Source organism: Channa argus, chromosome 9, assembly GCF_033026475.1.
Source record: "Channa argus isolate prfri chromosome 9, Channa argus male v1.0, whole genome shotgun sequence".
Taxonomy (NCBI): domain Eukaryota; kingdom Metazoa; phylum Chordata; class Actinopteri; order Anabantiformes; family Channidae; genus Channa; species Channa argus.
In genome coordinates this window covers 8299142-8321942 of record NC_090205.1, presented here as the reverse complement: position 1 = coordinate 8321942, position 22801 = coordinate 8299142, and the positions used below count along the sequence as shown (strand labels likewise).

Below are 22801 nucleotides of genomic sequence, written 5' to 3'. Positions count from 1 at the left end.
TTCCCTACGTGCTCACTTATGCTACTGTTGATATAACTAAGATTTAATGCTTATTAAAACTTCAAGCGTGTGTTTTTTAAGGCAATAAATCCCCACTGTGGCCTGAAGAGTCCCTCAAAGAGTAGAGCCTTTCCTGCCAAGTCTGCCTGTAAAACCAATGGCTAAAAATGGTCAAGACCTTGATGAAAGTTTCTCAATGGAATATTACTAGTTCTGTCTTCTATGACAAGAATCTGAAACATTTGAATGGAGTCAAGGGTACAAGATCCGGGTTTGCAACACAAGGAACATGGGAAATCAATAAATGCAGAACCACTAACATGGAGCTACTTTATTTCTTTTTCTGAGTAACCAGAGAATAGGCAGCTGCCAACAATATCAGAGTTTTCTGGGGACTTGCTTCAGGGATCCAAACACTTTGAACAGAAGGAGCAACAAAAAAAAAGCTCCTGCTTCAATTCTTGTACCAAAGGGTCCAGCAGGAAGTTAAACTCAGGGACTTATATGTGCCAGATACCCCATGCTCCTCTTCACCGGCTCCTCTTGTTCCACAGTTTTACCCACACAGCCCTTGTGATGTTTTGCATCTGCCCATCTGTTGTGTTTGGGTGTCTGGGAGCCCTCGGGCAGCCAGCGGCCATGACAGTCCTGTCTGAGTGATCAAACACACCCACGCTGTGATTTCCACAGCAGTGAGCCAAAACAGAGTAGAGGCCCCTGGAGGCTGATGAACCGAGTCTAGGTTACAACTGGCCTGGTCAGTGACAGTTTACACAGTAACACCTTTCAAAATACGCTGACTGCACTGCTGAGCCTGCCAAAACCCTTCACGCTGTTGTTTGGTCATGTCAACATCCCCTAACAATATTTCACTACATAGCCATAATGCTGTCTGTCCAGAATACCTTGTGTCTGTGGCACAGAAGAGAATCTTCACCGTGACCTTTTGGTGGCGATTTTTTCGTTATGTAACCATCTGAATACCTATATAGCAAAAGGCACCTGTCAAACGACTTTACAGCGTATCATGTCAAACCACACTATCTGCATCGCAATAATAGAGAACAACACAGGAAACATCACCTAAATATGCGCCTTTACCTTAATTACTCATAATTATGTATGTACAATGTACAATGTGTAATGTGCTTAATTGAGTCAAGTTCCTCACGAAATTGTTTGAATGTGTCAAAATGGACAAAACTTTCCTTTAGGTTGTTTGCTTTTCCTTTTTGTTCTGCATTAAACATCCAAATCTGTGTTGTAAAACACAAATTAATAAAGACGATTAATGCAATGTGTAATGTGTAAATTCCTGTTAACAAATATTTGAGTCAGACAACTACTTAACATATACAACATAAAAAAAAGAAAAAGACAGCAGCATTGTCTGAGCTCATATTATAGTGTGTCTGAATTCTCTCTGTGTCCATCTGAGTCTTTGATCCAGCATTTGTAAAGGCTCTGTGACGCGTGTGCATGTCTATTTTTTTTTTTATTGTTGATGAATCATTTTGAAATTTCTGTTATTCCCTATAAATACAACTGTGGTCACAGTACACTCTCAGGAGTCTCACTGTTATGATCTGTAATTTATGTTTTATACAATACAGGCCTGTTATTTCATACTTTTTTAAAAATATTGTATGTTAAAAATAATTCGAATTGTCATATAAGGCCTATGTTAATAAATGTATGTAAACACATAGAGCCTTGTGTCTGAACTTTTTAAAATATCTAATATAATAATATTTAATATATAATTAAAACAACTGTTCGTTAGGTTCAGCGAGGTTGAGCAAAATAGTTATGTTGAGACGTTCATCCTCTGAAAATAGCTGAAACTATTGTAGTGTAATTGATACACAACTGAAAAACTACTGCAACTCATCCCTGTTTGTTTGCTACTATGGTAAACAACATGGATCTATAATGAGAGTTGGATACAGGACAAACATGGCACCCAGTTATTCAAGCCAAAAAGGTTTTGTCTCCTGCGTTTACATCTGTGGTCTATGGGCCACTGTGCGTACACACACACACACACACACACGTTTCTGCATCTGCTCCATCTGCACATGCACTCAGTCCACAGACTTCACATTGTGATCATGTCATTAACACTCCTCACGCACATGGCTGCCAAACATCTCTCCTCCTTTGCAGCTTGTATTATTTTGCCTGCAGATGTAAAACAAGAACATAAACACATTTTTTTCCCTGAATAAAAAGTCAATCCGAGCCCCCCCTATGGAAATGGCTGGGCACTGGGGAAAATTGACATTTTAAAGGGCAAAGTTAAATAAGGTTGAACTCTGGAGCGAAGTCAAGGAGGTGGGTAGGTTTACATGGTTCACATACACATAAAAAAAGAAATATTAGTGTCACCGCATGTTGTGTAATTTCATGGCTGACATGCCTTTGTGCGGGCAGTCATTTTAAGCCCCCAAACATGAAGCATGCAGCTCTGGAATAACAATTTATGCTTCTGAAGATTTGGGGTAGACTCCATGTTGAAGGTTTAGAGTCCTGTTAGTGTACCTGAAAACTGGTGTGGTAGTTTGTGTATAGGGTTGTCAATCAATTAAATATGTAATGACATTTTGTCATTTTGATTAATCATGTTTTAATTTTAAGACTCTTGCAGACACAGGAGCGAAGCCATCTTCAGTCATTGAGAGCTTGTTTGCACAGTACAGATCTGTATGAAAGTAAAGTTTATAGGTACATCTACGCACCACACAAGAAAACCAAATGTCCTTCTGTTGCAACAAGAATGCAGGGGGTCCTCCTCAGGCATTGTTCAGCTCTCTTATGGACAAGTAAAACTAAAAAATGCCATCAGCAAGTCACAAGGCCGGGCAGTACAGGGTCAAACTCAGCTCAGCGTTTTCATGGCAACAGCTTCAGCAGCGTTTGGAGGATTTCGAGGCTGCTGGATGGATGGCTGGGTGTGAAAGGGGTGTTCACTATTTTTAGGCGCAGTAATTGCTTAATTTCCTTTGGCAATACGTGTCTCGCACCTTTGGATGGTTTAATGTTGAGAGGTTTGCTTGTGCAGCCTAAAGGAGAGCAAGGACGTTATGTTGCACTGCATTGTTCAAAGCTTCCTTTGGTGAGCACTACTGGTAAAGTTAAACTCTGCAAAGAAAAACAACAACAACAACAACAACGACAGGTAGAAGATGCCTAAATGCAGGAAATGTCCGTGTTGTCTTATGTCACTGTGAACAGTGTTTCCATATCATAAGGCTGTTCGAGCTGAAATCACATAATCACTCATTCTCTGTGCATATTTACAGGCCATCTGGCACCAGGCATCGCTCTTTTAAGAGTGGAATTTGGCAACGGAAATTGTGCTTAGTGTATCACCTAACTCTGAGGGGTTTCTCTGAGGGGAAGAATCTAAAAAAAAAAAAAAAAAGAAAAGAAAAGAAAAAAAAAGACATATATTTCTTTATATAATCCACATGAACTGGAGTTTGCAAATTTACAAGCACACACACGGATCAGAGAGGCTCCATTGTACAGGACAGCTCCTATTAATCCTGTGACCTGTAGCTCATGAGCACTTGTATCCTGCTCAGCCACCGAGGTTCAAACTCCCTCCATATAAGGCCAGGACGGGAGACTCTCAGCCTTATCACACCCTGTGCTACTGTACTTTACTGCTACCACCTCACACTCAGAACACATGTGGAAAGCATCGCTGGAGAGGGATCTGAGGACTGGTTCCTTGACAGCCAGCCACAGAATAATGATAACCTTGGAGCCCGAAGATGCCCGATTTGGACCATCTATAATTTCAGAGCCAGTTTTAGCTCAATCTAACCAGCCCTTTCTAAATATAAAGAGAATCAACAGATGAACACACTTTTTTCCTTTCTCTCTCTCTCTCTCTCTCTCTCTCTGGAAAATAAATACACTCAGTTCTCAAACAAAGAACATGTTTTCTATATTCTACAGTGCTTAAATCAGTATGCACTGTGCAAATAAAAAAAAAAAATAGCACGATTCCTAGGATGAGACTATATAATATATTTAAAGTATAAGCATAAGAATAAAACTGATGGGTGCTGAGTGAATGCATAAATAAACTACCACTTGAACAATCTGATAACCGATTCATATCATGTGATCCTTATTCTTTTACAGCTTTCCAAATGTAAGGATTTGCTACATCTGTTTATCAGTGTAAACTGAATGACTTTGGGTTTTGCTCTTCTGGTTGTAGAGCACAAGTTATTTGAATGTCATCTTAGGCTGTGGAAAACAGAAATGTTCTAATTTATACGGACCACAATATGGACTAAGCATAAATAATCAAATGAATGTGAATTAGATAACATGGCTTTGTCTGTGTTACATGCCTGCTCTCCATATGGCACTGTTGTGTCTCAAATTGTTCTGTCCCCCCATGCAAGGGTGGTAAACTGCAATGGCCATGCTGACCCACATCCAGTCTCTATCATGCACTCTTCCTCCAATGCAGGCTGCTTTTAGGTCTCTCTCACAATGAGGCCTCTATAAAACTATCCAGGGGTCTGTTCGAACTAGATTAAGGTTTGATGCCAAGCAGACTAAACCAGTCGGCCCTGTAGGTCCACGAAACACAGACCTTAGATTTTTCACAACATCAGGGAAATTCGTGGAGAAATTGAAGTAAAAGATCGCTCCCTGGATGTACATTTTCATGGTACTGATCTGAAATAGACTGTGTGATCAACTCTGTAATTATCACACCATGGACCATTTCTCACATTTCTCATTTCATTGATGAGTCATGACTAAACTTGTGAGTGAATCTCTTGTATGAGAAGCAGAATAACAGTATTTTCCCCGCTGTATCCATCAGCAATCTGAAGATAGGATAATAGATTTGTATTCATTACTGATGATAACAGAATTACTTTCCAAGTTTAGCATAATGGCACATAATGGGCTCAATGGACTCTTCGTGCCACTTTGACAAAGGCAGCCTGTGAGCTACGCTGTGTAACGCTGCATGCGAGCACACTTTGTGCACTGCACGCATGCATGCATACAATAAGATCAAGGCTCTTCACTGGCACAATCCGAGAGAGAGACATGCTTGCAAACGGTCGCAGAATGGCATTTACAATACTTCTACTAATTTTTAAAGCCTTTTTTTTTTCACGCTAGAAGAAATAATAAGTGTCAAGCTCCTTCAGGCTGAGGAGCTACAGATTTTTCTGTACATTCAAAGGAAGTTGCATGCTGGGCACAGGCAGGAGACATGGATTTGGTTGCAGGTGTGGTCTGAAATGTTTCTGTGGACATACTTTCAAGCTTTCTTTCCACTATAAAAACCAACTCTGCAAATGGCACAATTTCAACTTGATCGCAGTCCAACAGGAGTAACACCTCAGCCGCTTTTCGAGCTATCAAGCATTAAAATGGTGGGCGTTTGATAATCCAGAGCAGAAAAAGCAAAATACTTTGGTGAAGACCTGGATTTCTATTCACCATCATGTTTGACATTTGCCACTGCATGACATGCCAGGAATGATCACCAAACTAACCACAAACATGAGTCTTAAATAAGTACACCCCTCTCCAGCGAAAAGGACCAAATCACCAAAGACAGGATTGGTTAAAAATGTAATGTTTGTATGGATGTGCCATGTCCATTCAGAGACTCTGCTTACACAAGGAAGCAAATGGCCAAATGAAAGGTGAACAACACAGTAAACCCAGTCAGAAAACACGGATGATCTATTTCCTGGAGAGACCAGAGACATACACATCAGAACATAAGTTATATTAATGAGGTTTGAGGTGAGGTCTGATTCGTGTTCCAGCTGCAGCTATGACCCATGCAGAGACCTACTGACTTTGTTTTAAGTAAGTGCCTCTGAGTCATTTATTATGAGGTAACCCTGCGAGATGGGAGAGGAAAACATCCCCCATGCAGCTGAAAGAAAGGGGGGACTCGGCTAATAAAAATGGATGTGGTCCAACACACATGGTCCTGCAGCAAAACAACAGATCATGTCCTTATTTCGAGCTGGGTTAAACACATTAAAACGCTGCTATTTTTAAACCGACACTCTTACAACAAAAGTCGCTCCAGCCAAATGACGCAGGTCAAGAATGTTACTCTGGAGTGAAGTCAGCCATGAGCAAAAATGACCAAAGACAGTTCCCCAAGCTGGCTGGTCTGTGCTATTCACAAAGAAAACATGAAATGTATTTACGCAATAGTTGCAGGTGTGTGCCAGGAAGTATATCAGTGGCAAAACCCTTGAAAGCTCTTTGGTTAGACAAAAACAGATTTGTAATCAACCATTACGGTTACGATTCTCCACTCTCTCAGGCTCAAATCTGACTGTGCTCTCACAAAGCTGGGCCTCAAATGCTGTCTTACAAGCCGAGAAGCTTTGTCCTTGATATACTTCCAAAGATATAGAACTTGGAGGACAGATAAAGTTCCTCTACTCAGAAAACATCTGTCATATTCTCTACAGATTATAAATCTGTAGAGACCCTTGATTTAAATAGAAAAACTGCTTTTAACAGAAAAAGACAGAACAAACCCTCAGAAAAAGCAACAGAGAACCCTCTTCCAGGATGATCAGACATCCAATACATCTTGTGTTTACAGAAGAGTCCAGCATAAGAAAATTTTATGGTTTAACATGGAAATCCAGAACCACACTATCACATGGATTACCAGCTGTAAAAGATGAGGAGGTAGAGGAGACATTCACTCGCAGCAGAGCAGTCAAACATGTCATAATAACCTGTAATATCTGTCCAATGTCTCATACAGACATCTACCAAATAATGGTGTCCTTGTGACACTGACATTCAGAAATGTGACAAATTAGCAGACAACAAATAGCCTGTGGCCACTCATAGAATGGTGCCGAACCAGACCAGCATTTTGTGTGTGTGTGTGTGTGTGTGTGTGTGTGTGTGTGTGTGTGTGTGTGTGTGTGTGTGTGTGTGTGTGTGTGTGTGTGTGTGTGTGTGTGTGTGTGTGTGTGTGTGTGTGTTCACTCACAATCTAACTTCTTGGAAGCAATCACTTTGCATTCTGCAGGACAATCCCATCTAGAGTTTTGCCTTCGCTTTACTCCACAAATCCAGCTTTCTGCACTGAAAAGGGGACTGAATGACGACCTCCATCCAGATTGAATCATCCAGTCCCTCCTTTGTATTATGCCCTCACAAGGGCATAATCAAGAAGAAATAATTGGTGCACCCAGTCATAGCTGCGTTACAGATATGTTTCAGGTACCAGCACCTTTATAGACAACAGAGTTAAATTAGTGTCTGATCCATAAAGACAAAAACCCATGAAGGGCACGTTGATAAAGAATGTATTAAGTGCATCACATGTACACCACACCTAAGTTGGTCATATCATTCAGTCATTTAGGGTCAGTCATTCTGGATAATGTTCCCCACGACCACAGTGAATTATGTCAACTGGACGTCTTTCTGCTTGGTTAGAAACATTTTGCTACGTTTCCAAACTACTTCTTTAGTCTAAATAAAGTGAACCCACTTATATCCCCCAGAGTTTGTTCCACCCTGGCCTGAATAGGCACGTTAAGGTGGGAACAGAGTGGAGACATCAAGATGTAACGTTTACGACCCTTAACTCCCTAAAGCCCTGAGATGGGGGTTTCGCCCTGTTGGTGGATGTGTGAAGTGGTCTTAATCTTCCTGGGGATGGGTGGAAAATGGGAGACGGGTTGTGCCTAAATCCTCCTCCTTTGTTGAGAGAAGGAGTTCATGCTGCTGACAATGGGTCTGAGTGGTGCTCCTTCCTTGTGTATCTTGGATAGCCCATTAATCCAAAGAGTGGCTTCTCCTGGATAAAGGTGGGGGCATGTCACCGTATTGATGGCTTGATCTCTTTCCAGCACTTAAGCAGTCTATAAACTTTTTCTTGTAGTTGCTGGAGGGATCTCTTTTCAGCTTCTCAAATGTGTGATGGTCCTCTAAGAGTGTGGTGACTTTATTGTGGTAATCAGGGCAGTTCTCTCCTGGGCGGTGAGGTTGGGTGGGGGCAATTGAGCATTGGTTAAAGGTGTAGGAGACTTTCAACAAGAGTTGTTCTGCCTCTGCAACAGGCAGATTGCTGTAATAAAATCCACAAATGGAACCTTTTTGGGTGTAATTGCAAAGTTTAGGCCTCTGGCCAGGACCTCCCTCTCTGGATGGGTGAGTTCCCTGTCTGAAAGGTTCTTTACCCACTTGTCCATTGTGTTATCTATGATAAATCCTGCTCAGTGAGACACAGGGTGCACTACATCACCTCCTATAAGCCTAATTGTGGTCAAATAAACTGGCAAAGAAGATTGATGTACTACTGTGCTATAATGAGATTGATGAGGATAGCATGGCAGGCGGGGTTTGCGGTGTTATCTCCAACCGGAAATACGTTTCCTTTAAACTTGGATCAAGCTCCAAATCTTATTTGAATAAACGTTTTTATTCTGTTTCATGAGATACTCTTCAGCTCAACCTGGTTGAATGACACACATCAGCTGAGTGATTACAAAACGTGGATCCGCCTGGCTTTTCACTTTTACTGCTTTGAACACCCACAAAGATCAGGCAGGTCTGTTGCTCCAAAAAGTTCTCCAACCTTAACGCCCATATACTTTAGGTTGTTTGTCCTCATTGTTGAAAGAGCGGCCCAACAAAGGGAGGCAGGGGTCTATTGAAAAGGTGTCCCGTTGGGTTCAGGCATTAAATAATCATAGTTTGGCCAAGGTATAACTTTGTGGGTTTGTTTAATTTCGCTGCTTCATCACATTTGTCAAGAACCTGTGTCACACAACTGGATACAATAAGCAACAGAAGGCTGTTTCACACTGGACTCAAACTCCAGTGTCCTTTGGGAAATTCTGTTTTGCTGGCCCATCTATCCACACCAGCCTCCTCCTCACAAATGTTCTTGTGTCTAAAGTCTCGAACAGCCACTCCACAGTTACACATTTGATAGTCAATTCTACGAACCTGCAGCCCAGGCACCTTTTGGAGACGGACATAATTTTCATGACTAAGCCTAAATTGAATCTGTGTTTTTACTTGAAGCTTGTTCTCTGAACGATACTGATCACCATCACCGACTCCCACTGCTAATGTTTCATTTGTATGAATGTGTAAATAGGTGCCTGCTGTGTAAATTGTAGCGTCAAATCCGAGAGGTTATAAGCAAATCAGGATGTGTGCATGTTTATCATGCACGTATATGTGACATGTGTGTGACTAAATAGCTTGTACTACATTGCCCAGCACTCTTATTAATATACCTGTAAAGGCCTGTATCAGTTTCCATGCATATCGTCATGTCATCTCCTCGTTCACATGCATTTATGTGGTCCATGCAGTAGAGGTCACCCTTTTAAGCTACAAAGCCAAAATCATATGCACCCAAAATAACACGTTAGATTAGTGGTTTGTCTACATATGGATAGTTTTGCTTTTCTCTCCTGAGGTTTGCGATAATATAGCTCTGAAAATCACAGTATCTCAACATAGTAAAGTTAGAGAATTCTACACAGCTATATGTAGATAATAAGAATAATTCTGTTTTGGTACAATTGAAAACTAATTTGAATTCTTAATGATATGCCATGATTCATGCTCACATCACTTTACAAATAATGGGTTTCCTCTGCTGGAGAGAGCCAAGAACAAAGAACTGGTAAAGCTTTGTTAACCTCCCACAATGAACCAACTTCAGTGTAAACAAGCAAGCGTTAAGAGTCCTGGAGGGGAGGTGGCACAGGGCCAGACCCCTCAACCAGGTGGAGGAGACACCATTATGTGGTGATGATTACACGAGGCTCACAAAACTAAACCATAAAGAACAGACATGCAGTTGAACAGCAAAGCTTAGAACAACACAACCATGTGGCAAACACTCATGGGCACTCGTGGAAACTAATGGACTCTGCATTTATTCACTCCATTACGGAGTCAAAAAAAAAACCTGCTACGGATGTTAGGAATGCAGAGAGAACAACTAATAATTTGAAGAAAAGCCATTAAGAAACACAGTGACACACAAAGAAATCAAGTTTTCTGCATTGACAGACTGAGCTCTCTTTGGATGTAGATAAACCAAAATGACTGGGTGTTTAAGGGGTGATCATTACAAAAGGGTGTTTCTGTGCTATTAACTGGATGAATAAGTAATTTGTGATGTTGAATAGGACAAGTATAAAACCTGATTCTGATGAGAGAGCATGATGGTCCAAGTTGTGGACAAAAGATAGGGGATAGTTGAAGGTAGGACAGGAAACACTGTTACTCCATCCCTCTGTCTGAGTAGCACCAACTCCCCTCACAGGGAGTAGGGGGAGGAGGAGGGGCAAAGCCTATGCAATGTGAAGGGCAGAAGTAGTATTGGGACTAGCAAATGGGCATGTGACCATTTGGTTCTTTTCAAGAGGTTGACAGTAAAAAACAACAACTTTGCATTCCAATAAAATTTCATATTTTTAAAAACAACAGAAAAAAACTGCACTTCTACCTTTTTCATACATTTCCTGTTTGTGTACACAGACTTTTTTGCGTGTTTTGCGGATGTTCTGCGTGCACGAATTTACTTAGTACAGTAAAATGTGTGTGAGAAGGAACTGTTCACTTCCTATGTGAGTTATGTATTGCTTGATATTGTGCATATCTCAGTGGTTGAGTGAGTTCTCAGATGCTTTATTGGGAAAGCTTTTCCTTGTAGCCTAAAAAGCCACAAGATTACATCACAACTTTGAGCATCATCATCCAGTAATGTTAACCACGCAAATTACCATAGGTTTACCCAGGCTGAGACAAAAAATAACATTCTCATATCTGACAGTAACCACAACAAACCCCAGGACGGAGATGGCAATGTCATGGAAAAGATTTCCATGTAATTTTCCTAGTGACCAGCAAAACCAATTAAAAGTCATGGTCTATGACGCCTTGAATGTTATTGCCGCGCAGAGACCCGGCAGATAAAGAGATTGAGCCGACTGCAGCGGGAGTCCAACTGTCGTGTCTGTAAGCTAATCTGTCCCATCTTCACCGTTGAACTGCACCAACCACGTCTGTGCACTTAAAGACTGAAGGGATGTCAGGGAAGTGAGGACGAGTGAGATCAAAATCCGGATTCAGTCCTGAACAATAACAAAGACAGATAAGCACCAGCAGGCTCCCCTTTACCTAAACATAATCCTTTTCAATTACAGTGGCAGAGCTGGCAGGGTTCAAGGTCTTTCTGTCAAATGCACAGAGATTACATAGATGAAGTCTAGCAGTTTTTACTTTAAAAAAAAAAAAATCTTAAGAATTATCTTAAGTATTTAAACATGGGTGACATGCTAGTAAAGGTGTTTAATTGTTCACTGCCTGTAAATGTAATTGTAACTTCTTTAGCCTTCCTTCGTTAAGCTCCCACAGATCAGGTTTTCCGAACAATGACATGTAGTCGGTCTATGTCTGATGGCAAAAGTGTTCCAAAACACAGCTGTTGCAGAAGGCCCTTACTTCAGGTGAAAACCCTGACAGTTTGCTCCTCTGCTGGCTGCATCCCACTGCCATCCTGATCCATCTCGAATCTGAAACTTCTCTAATTTCTTCATTCACCTCCATCTCTGTTGTTGTGATGCTGACGTGGACTGATGATGACGAAAGGCATTCACACAGAAGTAAGACTGGGTTAAAAATACAGCATGAATTCCAATCTGACCAGCTGCCGCATTGACAAACAGGTCTGAATTGGATCTAGAACAAAATTAGCTACAAGCAATCAACCATGCCTTAGTGCTCAATTCCAATTTTATTTATTTTTGTTAGAAATTTACATTCATGTCTTTAAATGACATGAATCAAGGTAACTGTAGTACCTGGAGGAAACTGATGCAGGTACGGGGAAAACCTTACACGGAAAGGCCACAGCCTCAGCTTTAGGCTTATCAGTACATGAAACCACACAACAACCCTACTGTCCTCAGCCCCTGTGTTGCTTTAATGGAGAGAGGAACAAAGAGATGGAACAAAGTGTAAAGAAGTAGGCTGCCTTGTATCTGGTACCAGCAAAAAGTAAAATACAGATACAGTTCACAAAGTCTACTTTAGGCAAATAGGTGTAAATGTGCAGAACGTTGAGGCCCCTACAGTGGAGAACAACCTGATCACCTGCAAATATACTGTCTACAACTACACAAATAAGCACAACAGGAAGACTAATTTGTTTAATTCACCAATGGCGAGTAATTGTCATAGAAACATTTAGCAATAGGAATTATGATTATGCTCATCCTGAGTAGAAACTTGACCCAATTGTCAAAAAAAAAAAGATACACACAAAAACAAAGCACTAATATTACATCTCAATAAGAAGGTAAATCAGAGTAAATAATGACATGGTACAAAAATCAGACTAGACAAGACCTCACCTTGCTCAGGATAATGAAGATTAATAGAACTGATTAGTCTTGGAACATAAACTCATATCAGTACTTGCAATAATCCTCAATCCTCAAAATGGGTAAGGTCAGGACAAAACATTATTAGCTCACAGACGGACTTTTCTCGCTGAATGATTAATTTGATTTTAGAGCTGTGTATCTTGCTTATTTATTCATTTCCCCGGCAAAATAATATCACCATGAGTCTGAATTCCTTCATAACAAAACAAACTTATTAAAGCTAATGAATGTCAGATGAGCAGAATGAGGCAAAGAAGCCCAGCGGCCGAGCGCTGCTCGGCTCACTAACGGTGCGACAGTGGAAACTATCCATCAGCTTTAGATTCCTCTGTCAAATAATCTGCCTGTAACTATAAAAACATGGAGATATGAAAAAAAAGAGAGGGCACATGTTCGCCTGACAAGACCAATAATAGGTTACAAGTTACATTCTACAGTAAATGTCATGATTATCTGAAGCAAAAGAAATATTTCAAGAAACTGGAAAATGGGTTTTAAATACATCCACAGTGCCGTTTTGGGCTTCACATTTGCAAACGCACACGATGAACAACTGTGCATCTCCAACACAAATTTCAATAATGAATGTCACAAGTACATGATAGCGGATTTGAATCAAACTCATTCATGCTACAAAGTCGATGCTTCGTTAAACTGAGCCGAGCTTTTTTTGAGCAGCATCAGCTCCCACACAGAAAACAATCAGATGCACGGAGCTCACATGGGAGACGTTTCATCTGACGGGGACTTCGAAGAAGATTTGTCAAAAGCCCGGACTGCATTCAAACACACACTCTAATGCCCACATTTGAAACATTTTTTCCTACCTGAATGTTTGTACACTGTAACCATGGTAAGGTTAAAGAACTACTTTGGTCATTTTCTAGATTGGTGTACAACGATGCATTGCTACTACTCACGCGGAATCTGCCACTGTTTTGTTTGTCTGTGCTGTAGACCTCGGTTATTGTGTGAAGTGTGAAGTTGTAAAAATGTAAAAAAAAAAAATACATGACCAATGTAAAAAGAAAAAAGATGATTTGAGAGAAAATGTTTTGCTCAGCATAAGAAATAATACTTTGTTGATCACAGTGAGGAATAATTGTGGGAGAGCTTCACACAGATGGTAGCATTTGTCCAAGCACACTTATAGTGTCTGTATAAAGATTGTCGACAATATGACTTATTTATAAAAACAACTTTTCAGGGTTATCAATGTATTGCAATTACAATACAACTCAATGTAAATAACACAGAGGTACACGTGTGTTAAGAGAGCTAAAACACTAAAGATAAGGAATTTATGAGGACACAAGTTCCAGTGTCCTGCATGCAGGTCAGACACACTAATGTGGAAAAGTATGAAAGCATAATCTGATTATTTGCACTGTGCACTGTACATATTGTGGAATATCTGCTGGATTCAAATAATAGTCGAAATCATAATAAACATTACGTTTGTTTGCTAACATTTTTGTCTTCATCTGGTCTTTCTGCCATCACAGAGGGAAAAAAAAAAAAACAGGTGCTCCCAGGAAAAGCACTAAGAGGAGTTGGTGTTTGTGACATAGATTCGGTTGCTAAGTTACAGGAGTACTGAGCGCAGTTTTCTGGACTCGCAGGAGAAAATGCGTCAGCAGTGGTTGCTAAAAGGTCCGTGCTTACGCTGCATCTCTTTGGTTCAAATCTTGTCGTCAAAACAGCAGCATCCTCTGTCACGCTGCTCAGTCTTCTGATGCTCACATTACAGAAGCCAACAGCAGCTGACACAGTGTGTTTGAACACAGCCACTGGGAACAGGGTATATTAAATAAATAAATAAAATAAAAGTACACCATGCTATTAGGAATCTGATGTTTAGATTGGGATTTAGAGTTTTCCTGAATGCTATCTCAGAGCTGTGTAGAGCACAGCTCATTCCGCAGGAAGAGGAAAGTGGTTAAAAGGTCTTACAGGAAAATGAAAAGCATGTGTAGAAAGAAGTTAAGACCAGCAGAGGTGATTGTAACGAGGGAAGTAAAGCAAGGAGAGCTGATGTGAACATCTGTTTTGAATTTCCACACAAAATATGAGCAGTTCAACTAAACGGGCCCAAAACCCAGCCACCACTGAAATCCTGCCAGCTAGGACTGGTACACTTACATGCCCTTCTCTGAAACTGGAAAGGGTGCTGAGAAAAAAGGAAGCCGAGTTTTTCAACTTAGCAGTCCAGAAACAAACCCAGGAAGTTCCTCGGGAGCTTAATGACCCTTCAGCAGGGTGGCTGACCATTGTATTTTATCTCAAGAATTAATACTTGGCAAGTTTAACCATGTTCCTGATACCTTACTGTGATGACAAAAGCTGGAACGGAGATTTGCAGAGTAGAAGCTGGTTTTACCCATCAAAGTCAAGTGTTGATGAGCATTTTTTTACATTTTGTGACCCTAAAAGAAGCTGTATGAAGTCTGATAAGGTGTCTCGATGCTACTTGGAACTGAGACTACAGGTCTGAAAAAGATGAGATGCTTGGTTCTCACTGCTCCTGGTCCACTATGCTCTCTGCCCTGCTTGTTTTTCAACTATCCCAATCTGGCTGTTGAATTACACGCTGCTGATCACCTGCATCAGGTGTGTTTAGTCAATCAGAAGCTGGAAAATACCAAGTCGAATAAGGATGTTCCAAGTTCCGATTACGTGGACTCGTGGTCAGTCAGCAGTGGGTAGTTTAGGATTAGTTGACAAACCAGCAGAGCAATAGGACCAGGATTGAGAACCGCTGCTTTAGAGGTAAATCTTGATTTGATGCCACTTTGAAGAACTGTATATGCAACATGTATGAAAAGACCTACTGTAAACTGGAACGCTGATGAAAATTTTAGTAAGCATGTTTGTGACAGAGCTTTTGGTTTCATTATAAATTGACATGGCTCTTTAGTGTACTGTGTTTTTGCATCACGTCTGGGGATTTGAGCAGAGACGAGGACACTGGAATTAGTTTGGTTATCCCCCCAAACAAATGGCATTTTTGTGAAGAACTGCAGTATAAAAATAATATAAAGCAGTCATCAACAACACAACGCTGTCAAGGCTTTGTCAAACAGTGCAATCCAGCAACGAAAAGGGTACAAACGCACTTAAAAGTTCACTGCAGACTTTTGGTAACCTAAAAAAAAAAAATTCACGTCAACTCAGATATTTATCACCACATTGGAGACTCGACTGTTTTTGCATTTCTAAAAGCTTGAGGAAACGTATATATTGCTGGGAGCTCACCCATAAGAAACGGCATTATCTTGGGATCGCAAATAAACAGCAAGAGTCCAGCAATGAGATGGGTCCTATGTAAACAGGGAAGGACAGATATGCTAAAAACAACAACATGGTGAGGAAAGAACAACAAATACGGCAGCTATTTCCCACACACTCACATCAATACATCAAGTGACAATGTGGATTTCAAAGAAAAAAACTAATAACTGCAGGATCACACTTCAATCACACACACACTTCAATCACACACACACACACACACACACACACACACACACAACTCAACTTTCAGCCTGTTTTTTTCTTAAATAACCATAATTAGATTGCAAAAAGAAACAAACAATGGTAGAAAAAAATAAATTAATATTCATCCTTCAGTGTGAAACATCATATTTAAATGTGTTCACTGCTCCACTACTAGCGATAGTGGAGACGACTGGAAATGGTTGTGTCTGTGCCACATTACACGACTCACCGATTGCACTGGAATGACTGGAACTGTGTTTTTTTTAATTCTGGGTAGTTTCACTCAGAGGCTACCTCTCTTTAGTGGGAAAGCCCTGATCACTTTCACTGCCAGTACAGCCGCGTTTTGCCCACTGAGCAGTTGGGGTCATGGACCTTGCTCAAGAGCACTACACAGCTGTTCCCTGGGCAAGCGCTGTGTCACACACACACACACACAGCTATTTTTAAAAGGACCAGCTTTACAATAAAAACAATATTGACTACAAGCAAATTTATGGGCAAATGTAAGCAAATGTCTGTCCTCAATGATTAAGGATATGCTGTCGCCCACACATTGAAAAACTAGAATTTCATGCTCAGGTCACTTGTCCTGACAAAGCTTGTTCTGTGTACAGCAGTGAAAACGAGTACATCCTCAAAGTATCTGTCACAACCATAAAAGGATTTATGGTTATGTGCCTCTGGGGGAAGTCACCCCTATTTTTTTTTCTAAATATTTCTGATAACAGCCTTTCTAATCTCACTTGATGTCTTTTTACAGTCCTCTGATGTAAGTTTTTGGTGACTTAGTGTCTGCTTTTTGCACCGTGTGTCTATTTCTGGATACTATGTGTCTGTTTTTGGTCAATATTTGACTACTCCTAGACTTTTGGTTCTGCATTTTATTCAGTCTGTGTCTATCTTTGAAGGTTTTGTGACCTTTCTTATCATTTTTTGGCAATTGCGTGTGTTTTCCCCCCCCCCTCCTTTTGTTGTGGTTGTTGTGCATATATTTTATGTCATATTGTGTCTTTCCACTGAGCTTGCTTGAACAAGAAATATGAACGGCAACAAACTGAGTGCATGACAGGAGCACACCTGCATTGGATGTGATGGCGATGGCTGCTGCTGGGCGATAAGACCTGGCTCAGATTCTGTGTTGAAATAAAGTGTTTGATGGAGACACAGCAAACTTGGAAAAACATTTCTAAATGGACTTTGTGTATAGGGTTATTGTTGAAGTTTAAACAGGAAAGTACCCTCCCTAACCGGTTGCCACATAGCTGCAAGTCTATTATTGTGCAAAAAATTAACATATATACTGTAGCTTTAAGCTTTGCCTTAACTGGAACAAAGAGCGAAGCCCAAATCACGAGAACGGTGCCAGACTAAAAGTAAAACAAAGTATGCTGACAGGCCATCTACGCATATTTGACTATGTAGTGTTCCAGCATTCAGGGACAAACCGCTTTGAGTTAAACCATTACATTGCATGTTGGAAAAATAATATTTATGAGCAACATGGGTTTAGAAAAAGAAAAAAAAAAACAATCAAAAGAATGGGCAGCCACAACAGTGTGGCAGGAGCTAGGAGAGTTAAAGATACAGCAACAGCAATGCACACACGATGGGCCAATAACACACAGTTGTAGAACTGTGCAGACATTGTAATTAGGTGTACCTTTAAATAATAATAGAAAATTAAAGCCACTGGTGTAAGCACCTTTAATACAAACATCGCCAACGCTGGAAAAAGTTTCTGAAACTAATAATGTTGTAAAAATACTACCAGAGGCGTTTGGATTTTATGAGGAACTTGTAAGCTCAGCAGCAGCAACAATAATAATATCCTTTGCAAACACCAATAAGCCTATTACAGGTCATGATGAGGTAAAACAACCTGGAAATCCCTCTCTCTAAAGCAAACAGAGCACATCTGTCTTATTAAAACAATAATCATCATTTTTTTTTTAAAGATCTCCCCCTTAATGATTCATATCTATGTGCTTGAAGGAGGCTGAGAACAGGATTTATATCTAAACTGTCGGTGCCAAAAATAAAACATGAAGACATTTAATGACAAACATCCACTTAATTCTGACGTGTTCTCCCACATGGAAGAAGATGTTAAGGGAATAATGGAATAAACAATTGAATTACAGAGGAACCCATTATGGTTTCTCTGGAAGTAGGAACTAAATTCTATCCATCTTTCATTGTGAGACTTATCGTGGTGCATTAATCAATGGCAGCATGATTAAATTTAATGGAATTAACTTAAGACATCTAAAAAAAAAAGTCCTGACAGTTTTTTTTTTCTTGTCATGCCACTGCTGTGAACTTTGCTGACACAGAAAAGTTCCGCTGCGTTAAACTCTCCAGGAAAAGTCCACGAAATGTGGCGCGCAAACATGCAGGTGTGGGCGTGAGAAAATGTTTTGTTTTTTTTTTTAAGCACATGCTCTTACATACCTGCTTCCACAGAAAGCTGTCCAGGCCGTTTAACATCCAAGAAACAGCGACGTGGACGGCGGAAAGAATAAGTCCGGTGATGACCGCGGCGCGCATCCTGACGGGCAGCAGCGTGTAGATGACATGGATGAAGAACACGGTCCACCAAATCCCCTCCGAGGCACTTCTGGGCTGCACGAGCAGCACTCCGATCACCTGGATCACCAGCACCACCAGGATGACCACATAGCACACGATCCACATGTGATCCTGGTGAAAGCCGTTCCTATTGCAGACCCCCATGAGTATGAGTGTGAGGAAGATGGCCAAGGAAAATACCACCACATATGTAACATTCGGCGTACCTGTCCCACCGGAACAGTGGAAGCCCAGCATGACCGTGAAGACCAGCACCAGCACCGCCATGAGCATAGTCAGACTGCTCTGGTTGAGACGGAAAAAGTAGCGCTGGTAGAGCCGTTCCAACTTCTCCGACTGGAATTTCTTGGATTTGAAAATGTGCATGACGCTGGTGCAGCAAGCCACTAAAGAGAAGTTAACTTTGGGCACGACCTCCTCGTCGTCAGCCCTGGGCTTGGCTCTCCGGTCCTCAAGACCCAGCTCCACAGACTTGGGTCTCACCTCGCCGTCTGGACGTTTAGGGGACGCGCGGCCACGGTTCTCCTCGCCATGGTCCTGCCAAGCCGACCTGGACCTGAAGCTGACCCTGCTGACGGTCGTGGTGGCGCGCCCGGGCTGCGGGTGCTCCAGGTCATCCTCATCCCTCCACCGACTGTTGATCCTGGTGAGTTTCCTGCGCGGGGATCTGGCGGAGTATGGGCACCCGTTGGCCACAGACTCAGACTCTCCCCAAGCTGATCTGTGCTCCGTCCCTCCCCTCAACACAGGCGCACCGACTCCGGGCGGGCTGACACTGTTTGATCTGGACATGGTGAGGAGGGAACAACACAATGTGCCCGAACAACTTGACCCCGCAAGAAAAGTTCTGTTCTGCTGGAAAATACGGTTAAGACACTATTTCTCCCCACGGAGACGCCGTCTGTCAGAAGTTGAATTTGCCATAATTAGTCCGAGTACTTGGAGCCAGTACCAACTGTCGCTGCCACTTTTAGGGGCAAATAAAAGGAAATCAAACGGGATTGTCCAATTTAATAACCCGAGGCTGTGAAACGCTCTGGGAATAAAAACAATTGAACATGCGCAAAATTCACAGGAGAGGCCGTTCCTCCAGTAGAGGAGGGAACATCAGATCCAGGTGGATTTGGCTCTACATCACTGGGCCCAATTAACCACCACCCATGGAGACCTTACAAGGCAGCGCTCGCTGGAGCTGATTAACCATTACACGACTCAGACGAGCTGGTCCCCGGAGATCATGGCGCAACACCATCAATTACGCCGCGGATCCGCTACATCTGCGGACGTGTTTCTTGTAATCCTGCAAATGGTTTGTGAAGCTAGGCGGGGGGGTTAATAAAAGAGGCAAATCCCATGTTGGCAAGTTTCGATGCACCTGTATTGACCGACGAGCTGCATCCCGGACGGCGATGGGAGCCACACGTTTGACCAAAAAGCATCATCACGATCCTCGCACACTTGCGCTGATCGGAGCGGAGATGCAAAGTCAGCCGCTTCTCTTCCTCCTCCAACCACAACATCCAGCCCCCAGGTCCATGTTACCGCACGGTCAGATTACTGTAACCCCCTGCGCCGAATCGTCCATCACTGCCGAAATCCCCACAGAGCGACTCCTGGTTTCATTAGTCACCGCTCTTTGCGAATCCGCAGCCGCACGACCGCAGCATTTCACAGAGTATCTACCCGGTGCCAAAGTGCACTGCTGCTGCCACGGTCAGCCCGCTCAGTGTCGCTTTGGAGCGCGGCATCATAACACATTTACTGCTGATTGCTGCTTTAATGGCCATTCAACCAAGTCTGCTTCCTGCGTCCCGCCTCTCCGTCGCGCTTCCATTGGAAAAAGAGCAGAGTGAGTCACGCCGTGACGCGCTTTCATTGGACGACAGGGTGGTCAATCCAAATGAGGGACTGTGCGACCCCCGGGCGCTTTCGATGAATAGGCGGGTCTGTGCTCACGGATGGAGTGCCCTGACACACACACACACACACACAGTGAACTTCTTTTCTCCATTGGTTCCCATTCTCGAATTGGGGACCCTTGGTGCAAATAATAAAACAAGGATAATTTCTAAACAGTTGCTTTAAACACAAATGGAGTAAAACTATTCGAGCTGTTCTAGTTTGAAATGAACCCAAACGTTGCACCTAAACCTTTAAACCTTCTAAAGCTCACTTGTATTTCTTCTTTTCCTTTTTACTTTTCTTTTGAGATTTAATGGATTCCATCATTTATCAGTTAGAAATGTTCAAAGCATTTTGAGCATTTGATATTTTATAACAGGACCAAACAAGCAAAATGATTAACCAGGTCCTTGGCAGAATGATCCACAACGAAACTTATGAAAATCACTTGCAGATCTACTATACTGTATGTAGTGACCCTCTGGCTGTGTCAGACATATACATACAGACATGCAGCATTTCTCTCATGTAAATATGCATTGTGTGCTAATAAATGCAGGCATGTGACAAGGAGCCTCGTGTGTTTGCCGAATTCCCTTCACTCGCTCTGGAATTCATCAAGGCCGAAACACGGGTAACAGAGAACAGGGGCTTCCATTCAGCGCTGCAAATAAAACATTAGCTCAGATATAAATCAGATACAAATGTATTTTGATTCAAGTTGTGCAACTTGTGTTTCCTGCTCATCTTATGACTGCTTGTTTGGCCTATTTTGCGGAGTTCCGTGTTGAATTACACAAGTTTCTTGGGTTAAACTCACACAAGAAACAGGTTCAGTCAGGTGAATTTAAGAAACTGAGCCCTTTTTTTCTTTGTTTCTCACCATTCTCACCAGTATTCAGTACTGGAAAGTAACTTGGTGCACTTACTTGAGTTAACCTTTGACGTTCACTTGCACTTTACTTCAATGTGATTAGTTTAATCCAACTTCTCCACTGGATTTTAGAGAAAATGACATCTTTAACAATTTGCAAGTTGTCTAAGTTCAACGCGCTATTTCTGAAAAGCATCCATTAATGTGAGGAAACAACAGCCTTAACTCTTCTGTTTTCAGCTTTGTCATTAGATTTTGGAGCACGGCTGCAGGGATTTGTTCACATTTATGTAAGAGGTCAGACATCTATGCTGGGAGATAAGGCCTGGCTAACAGTGAGTATTTCAGTTCATACAGTGAGGCTGAGGTCAAGTTAGTCAACACTAAACTGGGAAAACCATTTCTTGCTCACTGTTGTTTGGGGTGTTTTTCTTTACAGCTCTCACAATGTTTCTTTCGTCCATGTATCCATTATCTGTAACCACTTATCCTGTTCAGGGTCACAGCAGGCCGCAGCTTCTCCCAGCTGTCCTTTGGTGAGAGGTGGGGTGCACCCTGGACAGCTCTCCAGTCTACCTCCGGGTCAACACAGAGAGACATACACAGACGGACAACCATTCACACTCACATTCACCCCTACAGACAATTTAGAGTCATCAGTAAGCAACATGCATAGAGTTGGGCTGTGGGGGGAAAGCGGAGTACAAGAAGGAAACCCACGCAAACACAGGGAAAACATGCAAACTCCACACATGGGCAGGTAGATTCGAACATGAGACCTTTTAGCTGTGAAGCAGCAGCACTAAGCACTAAAAGGTACCAGATCCCACTGTGTATGAAGATGCACAGAGATTACAGGATATTTGAGCAATCCATCAGGATGACCTTCCCTGGGAAACAAACAAAGTATCAGTCATGTGTTCCAGTACTTTTGCTCATGTAGAATTTAGGTCCTCTGATGTAAAAAAGTTGCCATGTTCTATATATGGTGTAAAAGAGTCCTGAATCTTTTAAAACCCCAATGTTGAACACCAAAAACAAATACGTTTGACCTTGTCATTCCAATATTTTTGGAAGGAATGTTAAAAGGAAACATAAAAAAGGACTTTCCCAGACTGTCACCACAAACATATAATAACAATATTTATTGTATTTTCCTTCACTGGAATTAAGACATATTCTATAAACCAAAAGCACCCAGACATATAAGCTGTGTCCACATATTCTTGGACACACAGTGTGCTTCCCACATATGAAATGTTTTAGCTTCTAAATGGCACCGAACGATCACAGTAAAAACTACAATACAACCAAATCTAGCCAGAAGTAGTTTTTTTTATATTGGCAAAGCTTTTACTTGAGAAAAAATATAAACACTTTATCATGCTAGTGCAGCAGAGAAATCACCGAGTGATTAACAAGTCCATTAAACAGTGAAAACACTGATAACATGCCCTACATGTCTTGCCAGAGG

General features: G+C 41.7%; 1 protein-coding gene across 4 annotated transcripts in view; it reads right to left on the bottom strand.

Moving 5' to 3' along the window:
• adcy5 (adenylate cyclase 5) overlaps positions 1–20538 on the bottom strand; it is a 69414-nt gene extending 48876 nt beyond the window's left edge. For 2 of the 4 annotated variants that reach the window (XR_010915156.1, XM_067515388.1), the window contains exon 1: positions 18414–20537. Coding sequence is in view for 3 of the 4 variants with exons in the window: in XM_067515388.1 (XP_067371489.1) it covers positions 18414–19343 (930 nt within the window). In the remaining variant the exon portion in view is untranslated. Of the gene's footprint in view, positions 1–18413 lie in introns of all 4 variants that reach the window. The other 2 variants (XM_067515390.1, XM_067515389.1) reach the window with 2 other exon arrangements.
• Positions 20539–22801: the final 2263 nt, after the last annotated feature.